The 10,386-nt window shown below is 33.2% G+C and overlaps 1 protein-coding gene and 1 long non-coding RNA gene across 2 annotated transcripts in view; one reads left to right on the top strand and one right to left on the bottom strand.

The window, feature by feature from the left end:
* The window catches only part of LOC117124966, a 5,476-nt gene extending 4,553 nt beyond the window's left edge, over nucleotides 1-923 (bottom strand). Inside the window, exon 1 of the long non-coding RNA XR_004448052.1 lies at nucleotides 714-923. This is a non-coding gene — a long non-coding RNA (uncharacterized LOC117124966). The remainder of the gene's footprint in view (nucleotides 1-713) is intronic.
* Nucleotides 924-7,128: 6,205 nt separating this feature from the next.
* LOC117124974 (39S ribosomal protein L15, mitochondrial-like) lies at nucleotides 7,129-9,953 on the top strand. Its single transcript, XM_033271322.1, has 4 exons — nucleotides 7,129-7,283; nucleotides 8,001-8,158; nucleotides 8,892-9,057; nucleotides 9,306-9,953. Exons 1-4 carry the CDS (start codon nucleotides 7,179-7,181, stop codon nucleotides 9,765-9,767), a joined length of 891 nt encoding a protein of 296 aa, XP_033127213.1. The 5' UTR covers nucleotides 7,129-7,178; the 3' UTR covers nucleotides 9,768-9,953.
* The last annotated feature ends 433 nt before the right edge of the window (nucleotides 9,954-10,386 follow it).

Below are 10,386 nucleotides of genomic sequence, written 5' to 3'. Positions count from 1 at the left end.
TATAATATATATATATGTATATATATTGGCCAATAGGCGTATTTGATGTCTTCTAAATATTTCATTTATTTACCCGAACATTTACCAAATATACTCTTTTATTATTATATTGCTATTAATAAATGAGTTTTTATACTTTTTAAAAATTATAACTACATTATTCATCATTAATTGGTTTAACATTCACAACAGGAATAATCTCTTCAAAAAGCTTCAAGGTTTTCTGATTAATAAAAATGTATTTATACAAATGTACATTTATATCATGCATACTAAAGAACGCTGGAAATGAATATGAAATACAATGTGTGTTTAGACGATTAGTAGACCAGTACACATCATCGTTCACAGTTATAATTTTTATTGATAGACATACGAGTGTTATATAATTTCTTCTCAGCTGCGCCTGTGGTCAGCGACAGGCAATTACGAAACACCTTTCAAATTTGGACGTAATCGTGAAATAATTAATTCAATATAATTATTTCACGCTATTCCACGTTCAAATATGAACCACATTAATCACGCAAATTTTATAATCATGTTTTGCAACTTACTAACAAGGCAGGCCGAAGGGAAGGTCTCTGCGTGACTAGACCGCACACTCTGATAGCCTGCCGAGCAATAACGTTCAAGACACCAACCGCAATGAAACGAGTTTGAGGAATAAAATCAAAACAGTAACTTTCTTGTAAAAAATAAATTATTCTTACCCGCCTGGTGGTTTTTTTTATACTTCTATAGAATTCCCAGATGTTGATACTTTTTTTAAGTTCAGTTTTTCGTTGAACAGATATTGAAGGTTCTGATATTTTCTCTCAGATCTGTCGAAAATACAAAATTCCAAGAATACGGCGCTCGGAAGAAACGTGTCTATGTCTTACAGCGCAATCGTCAGCCGTCAGAGAATACTCTTGTTTACGTTTTTCTGAAGGAGAAACAATGAATAGAATTTCTTTCACTCTTCGTTAAGCTCAGTCCGTCATAGATAGCTATAGCCCGCGGTTTTGCACAGTCGATCCAATATTGCCCAGTATCTTGATGCGTTTCTAAGCGCAAGCCGTAAGCTTAGAGCGACACTGACGAGAGGGTTTAACGTAATTTAGTACCCAAGGAAAGTTAACCAATTCTCGAATATATTTTACTCATTCAGGTAACCGAATCATGGGGACTTTATTAGTGTATTAAACTAAATAAGCCCAGCTACATACGGTCTTCAAGAGGAATATTCATATTCAACCAGTAGAAAGCATTTGGTGGATTTTATAATCTGTAATTTTGTTTCCATTAGTTTCGCATAAAGTTTTTTTTTTTAATCCAAAACGCAATATAACCATATCACGTGATAGTATATCTCGATTGGTGGTTGCTATTTGGATATCATGACGTCGTCCAGAGCCTAGGTAGAATTATACCCTATCTGAATAACGTTTGAATGGTATGAGCATCCGAATGATGGATTGGATACCTCTTTTCCTCAGAGCAACAAGTTTTAAGAAAACATAATCAACAAAAGCAACGTATAAATTTACATTTAATGTTATCAATCAATTCATACAATTCTCATAAAATGATCTGATGGAGCTTCAACCTGGAAAAATCCTACACAGAAGACTCCCATTTACAAGGACCTACGTGATTAAGAAACTACGGGTGGAAACATGGAAATTAGACGACATTTATAAGACATTTGGAATAGAACTAAATTCTTGTTTAAGATCAATTCAGTAAAGTTATGTCAAAAGCAAATATTCTGTGCACCGATGTTGTATGGGTAAAATGTTAATAATAAATGATTATATTTCTCTGGATTTATGATACCTATAGAGAGTCTGTTACGCGACTGAAATAATGGATTGACGTATTATACTTAGGTCTGATAGTATACAAACAATTTAGATCCCTGAATTAATAAGAACTAAACTCAGACCTTAAACACGAAAAAGAACCCATTGTAAAAACCTATATAAGCGGGCATTTTCTGTATTATATTTACGATAGAAAATATAGTTATACAAATATTTCAGTACTGCATCAAAATGCTGAAGAGATCAAAATTTACAAAAGCATTAATTAATAAGAACTTAATTCAGACCCTAAACACGGAAAAGAACCCATTGTAAAAACTTATATAAGCGGGCATTTTCTGTATTATATTTAGGATAGAAAATATAGTTATGTTTCAGTACCGCATCAAATGCTGAAGAGATCAAAATTTACAAAAGCAAGTATTTCAATTCAAAATAAGCCTAACAGAAAATAGTCAAAGACAAACGAAATGCAAAAGGAAGATTAGTCAGCAATTATAGTAGCGAAAACTGTATACCGTAAAACTTCTAATAATAACCTTGGGTTACTATTTGATTGGGGTTTTTTTAGGATGATGGGTTACTAATAGGCCTATAGTATGGGTTGATATTAGAGTAGTAGGTTACAATATAATAAGCTTAAAGTGGGCAGTTGAAAATAATAAACCCCCATCCACCCCAGCTTTTAATACCGGCAATCATAGAAATAAATAACTACAGTACGAGTAAAAAGTCTATGTTGATTTAATTTCATTTATAAACTCAAAAACACAAGCCCGCCTATCATCTTTTTAAGGAATAAATAATTGTGTTAAAGCGACACAAATATTGATTTGAATGTCATTTTGTCTATAATTTTGATGACTAATATTAACGCCATGTTGGTTATTATTAGAGTAGTGGGTTATAGATTACTTCTCTAGAGCGGGTTACTATTAGAGGGGGTTCAGAGTAATGGGTTATTATTAGAAGTTTTACGGTCTTATATAAAATTAGGGCAATATAATAACAGTTCATTCTTATTCGCATATAACAAGCTCTCAATGCGCTGTACGTAAATTTAAATGAAACAGAATATGGGTATAATGTTAAATTGATTTTTACAAACTTGATTGAAAATATAATAATTATTATAAAATGTACGGTATATAAATACGTATAGGCCTTACAATGCGTATGGATTATTTGTTTCCATTTACTGTTAGGGTTTAGAGTTTATCTCTTTAAAAGTAATATTCTTATATAAGGAGTATATCTTTTTATATCATGTCTTGTCGTATGCTTATGAAGAGGGTATCACATAGATGTTTCAAGTGTATACCGTGTGGAGTACTACCGTACCCACACATAAAATATAAAACCTAACCGAGGCTGATATACCGTAGCCTCATTTATGATTCAAAAATTAATTATATGAAAAAGCTCAACCGGGCAGTAAAACACAAATATTTTTATTCAGGAACACATTCCATTAGTTCGCAGACTGACGATTAACTTATTTACTGAAACGTTTATTATTTATTTATTATATTTATTTCCTCCATAAAATATAGGCTTATATAAAAGTACAAAAACTTTCACAGAATAAAAAACATTAAAATTGAATGCTAAAGAAAATGCGTTATAGCATTACTGTACATGTATTCATGTAATTTTCAATTTATTTAATATGACTTTTGTATAAAATAATATTTTTAATCAATACATTTACTTTTAATGCTTTATTGACTGGCTGTTTGAGTAGGCCTCTGCCTACTTAATTAAACTTAATTACACTTAATTACTAGCCATATTCATGTTTTAAACAAAGTATTCCATCCATTTCACTGAATATCGTCCCGAGATCCACTTGTATATTGTTCTCGTTTTGGGGAATTCATGGAAGGCATTATATTTATATGTTTGATACTTGTGTATGATTCCAGAAATACAAGTTCAATTCAATTCAATCAATTGATTTAATTGGATGAGAATGATATGTAAGAAAAATCAAATTGGAAAAGAGAAATTCAAGTTTCTATTGTTTACTTCTGTACTTGATTATTCATTTATTAGAGTTATTTTTGGCAGCTAATGAGTAGGCCCTGTGTATTGCGAAAAGTACCAAATAAAATTAAAATCAAAAGATGGTGCAGAGACACTTGAAGGTATAATTACAAGATTATAAACACATAATATTTTCTCTATAGTAGGCCTAAATGTTAATTTAAAAAAATTGCATGTAAAAGCCCTGAATTGAAAAAATGTCTGTTGAGGGTAATGTACAGTCCCCAGTGGGCAATTGTGAATCCACTTCAGGACCTTCTAATTATAGAATATAGACTCCATTTCCGATCGCCAATGTAGTAATCCACGGTACTAACTGAGCATGACATTAGGCCACCTTGATACTTTCGCTGCACACTAGGCCTACTACATGTCAGACATAACCAATCGCATCACAGGCTTGAAAATTCAGTATGTTTATTATTTTTTAGGATGTGGCTCAGTAACCTGATGAAAGATTAACAAATTATAATGTCATATTTACAAAGATACACCACCTCTTTGTATATTTAACCAATCTTTATTTTGTTACAAATTGTTATTTAATGACACTTCATTTTGTGTTGTTCTTGTCTCATGGCCTGTTCAAAATGTTGTCACAAAGTTCTAATCCCCATTATGAATTGTCCCACTCCCACAATAATATTGGCTGCGGGCAGATGTTCGTCTTAATCCCTAATTGTGGTGTAAACGACACCCACAACAGCTTACAATCATACGGTAAACAAAAGTCAATTAGCCGATGAATAGCAGTAAACATTTCTGATTAGATTTCTTAGGTTTTGCAGGAACATTACAAGCTTTTTAAATACAGTAATTTCCTCGCTAGGCATTACGGTATACACGCTGCTCTCATAATTAGCAATAACACGTAATTACTCTGAACTGATTTGTTATCCATTTTGATTTTACAATATGTTGTGTTAAGATAGTGAATCGGGCGCTTTTTAGTTATTTTGTTATTTATATTTTAGTCTTGAAACCACCCAGTTAAAATATAATCGGATATGCGAGTGGGGAGTTTTAACCTGACATCGGAGATACGGTACAGGTTCTGCTTAAAATAACATTTTTTTATTCAACAATTTATAGTCCTTCACAAGATGCTTTGTCCCAATACCATTTTCTTCAATTTTTTTATGATTTCTCTTTCGTTTTTAGGATAAGTTCGAGTTCGAATGACGTCTAACTGTTTTATATTCTTTAACTACTGTATTTTTTTCTCCTGCGTCGATGGCAAGGTATGCTTTAAACTTTCTGCTATTATTTATAAATGTTTTTCATCATTATTTTTATCATCATTATTATTACTGTTATTTTTTTCGTTATTATTTTTATTATATATATATATATAATGATTTTTTTAATTATTGTTATTATTATAACATTATTATTACTAATAATGGTATTGTTAACATGTCTTAGAACATTATCATCTGTATTACTATCATAATTCTTATATTGTTTTTTTATTATAAACAGACCTTAATTTGACCTATTATCTATTTATCGGTTTTATTATTATTGTTATTACTTTTATTATAATTATAATAATAATAATAATTATTATTATTATTTTTATTATTATTATTATTATTATTATTGTTATTATTATTATTATTATTATTATTATTAATGGTAATTTATATATAGATATCATCAATTTAAAAGGATTGTAATTTCCGTTTTAACCTTTTCTATGAAATAACAAACAGGGGACGATTTCTATTTTAATGAAGACATGTATTGAATTCACAAGACAAAAATAATACGTTCACTTTTTAACTGTCAAGAACCTGACATATTCAACACTTCAACAAATGGATACATCAAAAAGTATACAAATATAACTTCTGTTAATAACTTTGACGTTGTTTACGTCATGAATTTAGTTATTTGCGGATTCATGATAGATAACGAATTCGTTTGGAAAATACAATGAACTATTAGTACAAGTTCAGGTGAAAACATTTCGTGTTAGCTGGTGAATACGTGATCGCCACGATACATCAGTTTAAACAAGTCAGAATTACAAACATGTTAAATATTTAATGTATTCATAAAGTCTTGAAATTCCTGTCTCTTATACACATCTAGATGTGTATAAGAGACAGCACATGATGAGTCCAATGCCGAGTCTGGAGGTTGCGTGGCAGGGGACCGGGAAGAGTCGAAAGATATAGGCCTAGTCTTTAAGGAGATCCTGTGGATTCGCCCCTGCAACCTACAGTAATTCATGGATATGAGTATAGCCGATTTTAGAATCGTATTATCAGTAAAAATTAAGATTTATATTACCAGTAGTTTTTCGAACTTTTTCGAACAGTCATAATTTTAATTACTGTTACAGTGTTGTTGATAATCTTGTAATTAATCCTCGTTAACCTGATTCTCTCACCTTCAAACACCCCTACGCTCGCACTAATGGACCTTTCCGCTAAGCTCCGCCCCTTGGATATTGTTGCTAAGGTCCCACAAGACGGCAGTGTTAAAACATACGCGAACACGTGCGTTTTTGGACAACACGTGTGTTTGTAAGAGGTGCGCGTATTCCTAGCGCTGTTCTGATTAGTCAGTTGTTAAGTTTGATTGACACTCCGGAAAGGTCTATTGTCTCAAATTCTCAGCTATCCATCGTTTCCTTGTCTGGTCCTCACTTCCTTCATAACTAAAAGATTCTACAGTCCTTTGTTCTCTCTCGGTTTTCTTAAGGCAAGTTAAACATTTTTTTTTTTCGACGCATAAATGTTTTATCGTTCTTTTTATTAAATTTTATCAATTATTCAATTGTGTGCGAAATCTGAGTATTCTTTTATTATTTTAATTGTCTTGGCCATTCACTTTTTACATTTTTAACTGTTAGTTTTATATACTCGCTAATATTGTAGATAAGTTTAGTTTTCTGGGCTCCAGACTTTTGTCATGGTGATTTTGTTGATTTTGGGGCCCCAAGACACTTGTCTGAATAAATAAATAAATGAAATGAAATGAAATGAGAAAAAATGTCAGTATTCTACATATTTAGTAGACTCCAAAATCAATCAAATAAGCCTTCGAAACCACTAAATTTTCGTATTTTTCCCGGGGAACACTTCCGAGGGATTTTGAGCAACGCCAGACCACGCCCACATTTTTTTTTCGTCGGGAACATCGTCCCCCCCCCCCCGTCGGCAAATCCTAGCGCCACCTCTGTGGCCATTTAATTTTTAATGATACTGTGTTATTTTTATTGAAATAGGCCTACAGTATGAAACCACTACGGAACAGCCGCTTTTTCAAATTCACGAGTGGATCAAGAGTCTAATTTACCGTCGATAATCCAAAATGGCGACTTACGGGAACGGTGTAAAACGTGGGTTAGAAATAGTGCGAAACATGCCAAGGATCAGGATAGACAGCATCAAAGATAACCCTGGAGCACGGAAAAAGGTAAAATAATGGTAATTTGTGTATTCACTTAATAATTTTGACTGTAATTCGAATATTATGGGTTTGATTATTCTTTTAGGCCTAGGCCCGGGACATTGATGATTGATGTCCTCCGCCAAACAGTTGACTGGGCCGAGTTCGCTAACGACAGCCTACCCTTCCCTTCTTCCTGGGCCTAACCTAGGCCTACTCCCGTGACCTTTAAACTTGAGTCTTCAACTTCTTAGTAGTGCTTGTCAACAGGCATGGTCCCCTGTGTGGAGGACGTTCGGAACCATGCACGACCGAACTCACTCCGGGAATTTGGGCAAGATACTCATAGTACTGGGCTGGGAGGACTGGATAGTCGAACAACAATTAGGTCTAGACCCGCAGCGGGACAAGCAGATGTGTACAATCGTCATTCGTTTTTAATGAAAGTTAAATGTTATGTATTTCAGGTTAGGTTATTGTGGAGTGTTTTTATTATTATTATTATTATTATTTTATATCACCAAGATTTCAGAGGGATCACTTTTAGTGTCAGATGGAGGAACAGTTATGTATGCAGTATTAGGCTCAGACTAAACACAAAGGCCTTTTTTGTCTAAACCAAAATAAATTAGCAAAATAATGGTAATATTTTCATTCTAGGCCAAAAATAACTTAAAGAAAATAACTATTTGTATTTGTCACAAATATCCAATTCTTTACATTTTTTTTTTTTTATTCTTGTAGAAATTACGAAGAGGAAGAGGTCAAACAAGAGGAAACCGCTGTGGCAGGGGAAAGAAAGGACAACGACAGCGTGGTATTCCTCCAAGAATTGGATTTGAAGGGGGACAATCTCCATTTTACTTAAGCATTCCTAAGGAACCATATTATGCAGGACAGCAGTGCGTATATTAATCTGCAATACTGTACTGTTCCACACAAAATATATAAATTCAAAATTGTCTTTTTTTCAAAACCAATTTGCCTGTTACTCCATACAGAGTAATTACAGTATCGTTGAATTGCATGTCAGTGATTTTTTTCTTTAATGTGCCCTTCTTAGGTTTTGCTAAGATACTCTTGTGGTTCATTCCATGTCAGTTCAAACAAGAATTTATTTATTTAATGTGATCTCATCAAATTTGTTCTAATTTTAGGAAATGATTGTGATGCATTTTTACCAGCCAAGAATGAAAAACAAATCTTGGCCTCATATTTAGTGAGCTACAGTATAGTAGACTATGCCTACAATGTATTAGTAATTACCTTACAAAAAAAAATATTTACCTTTCTTTTAATTCTTACTTACTTCTTACTTCAGCACCCAGGTAGGCTTCCGCATGTCAGTGGTGCTAGAATCTCTACTCCACTTTTGTCAAACATTTAACGCTATTTCTCAATACTTGGAAGGTGGGCATGTTTAATTGACATGAAATAATCCTTGTTGTTCTTGCTGTTCTGAATATAAGTTGTGTGAATGATGCAATGTTGACATATGTATAGTTTATCCTAAGTCTTCTTCATATATCAGGTTTGTCCATGAATGATGTCATGTAATTGACCCATTTCATCCTAATTTTATTTTGGCGCTGTTTTAGCCTAACAAGTTTACTCATATGTACTATTTGATTTCAGCCTGAGGAGGCAGTATCTACCAATATCGTTAAACAAATTACAATATTTGGTCGACATGGGTCGAATTAACCCAGACGAACCTGTAGATCTTACATCTTTGGTCAATGCTAGAGCTGTCAGTATCGACATTTTTAAAAAGCATTATGGCGTGCAGCTTGTCAGTGAGGTGAGTTTGGGTTTAAATTTCTCTTTTCATGGATTTTATTACAAAGTGTGATTATTACCCACCAAAACATGACTGTTAATATAAATGCAAAGTAAAACTATATCTATTGGGTATTCTTGTTGGTCTAGTTGGTTCTTGACCTATACTCTACATATCTCAATTCTAAGTTTGAGTATTTATATAAAATGCTATCTTCTCTTTCAAGATTTATGCTACGTACATCATCTTAACTTGTTCATTTTTTGTAGGGTAAAGATAAATTTCAAGCTCAGCTCAACATAGAAGTGCAATGGGCAACAGAAGACGTAATCGCAGCAATTGAGCGCAACGCTGGAATCATCACTCTTAGCTTTTATGACCTACAAAGCGTTAATGCACTCGCTTACCCTATAATATTTTTTCAGCGTGGTGTACCAATCATGCGTCGTTCGCTGCCACCTAAAGACTTGGTCGATTTCTACACAAATCCCGACAAGCGAGGATACTTGGCTGATCCAGATAAAGTACGCAAAGCAAGATTTGATTTAGCTCAGAAATTTGGGTACCAGCTGCCGGATTTATCCCAGGACACTCGGTATGCAATGTTATCAATGCGCAAGGATCCTAGGCAGATTTTCTATGGACTTGAGCCTGGCTGGGTTGTGAATTTAAAAGATAAGACTGTATTGAAACCAAAAGATGAACAATTGTTGGAATACTATAAGTCATAGGGTGCTGTTTAGTTGTAAGAGGGTGCTGTGTTACTTCATCCAGCATCTGTCTATACAAGTCCGGTTTTTGATTTTCTATTTTTGTCTCCATACATGGTAATTTCTGTATACTCATATATTGAAACGTGTGAAAATGAAGAAGTAACAGAGCATGAATAAACAATTCAAAAACTGTACTGATTGAATTGTTAAATAATAGTATGTTGTTTGTGTCTATACACTGTTAAACTTGCCTAACTTGAATAATTTCCAAGCCAAATTGTTGGGCTTTCCCTTAATTAATGATCTGCAGCTCAAACTTTATCGAAGTCAAACAGGTTTTTAATGCCATTTTGGATTTGACTTCGGCAAGTTCAACTGTATAACTAAAATATGGAATATTATGTTGAGGTATTTTGGATGTTTCCAATCATCCATATACAGTACATTCAGTATTAAAAATACACATGTCCGTGGTGCAAGAAGCAAAGAAAATAGATTCAAATATGCCAAGGCTATTCAACAAGTCTGAAGTGAACAAAGCATTGCTCGTATATAATAAAGACGAAAACATACCTGAGCATTTATGAGAATTTTAATGTCTAAGTGGGGGCTTTTTCTACACAGTATTATAATAGAA

The sequence above is a fragment of the Anneissia japonica genome, unplaced genomic scaffold, assembly GCF_011630105.1.
Source record: "Anneissia japonica isolate Jap-2015-1 unplaced genomic scaffold, ASM1163010v1 scaffold288249_len478412_cov200, whole genome shotgun sequence".
Taxonomy (NCBI): Eukaryota; Metazoa; Echinodermata; class Crinoidea; order Comatulida; family Comatulidae; genus Anneissia; species Anneissia japonica.
The sequence above is the reverse complement of the archived record's forward strand: the minus strand, read 5'-3'. Positions and strand labels throughout refer to the sequence as shown.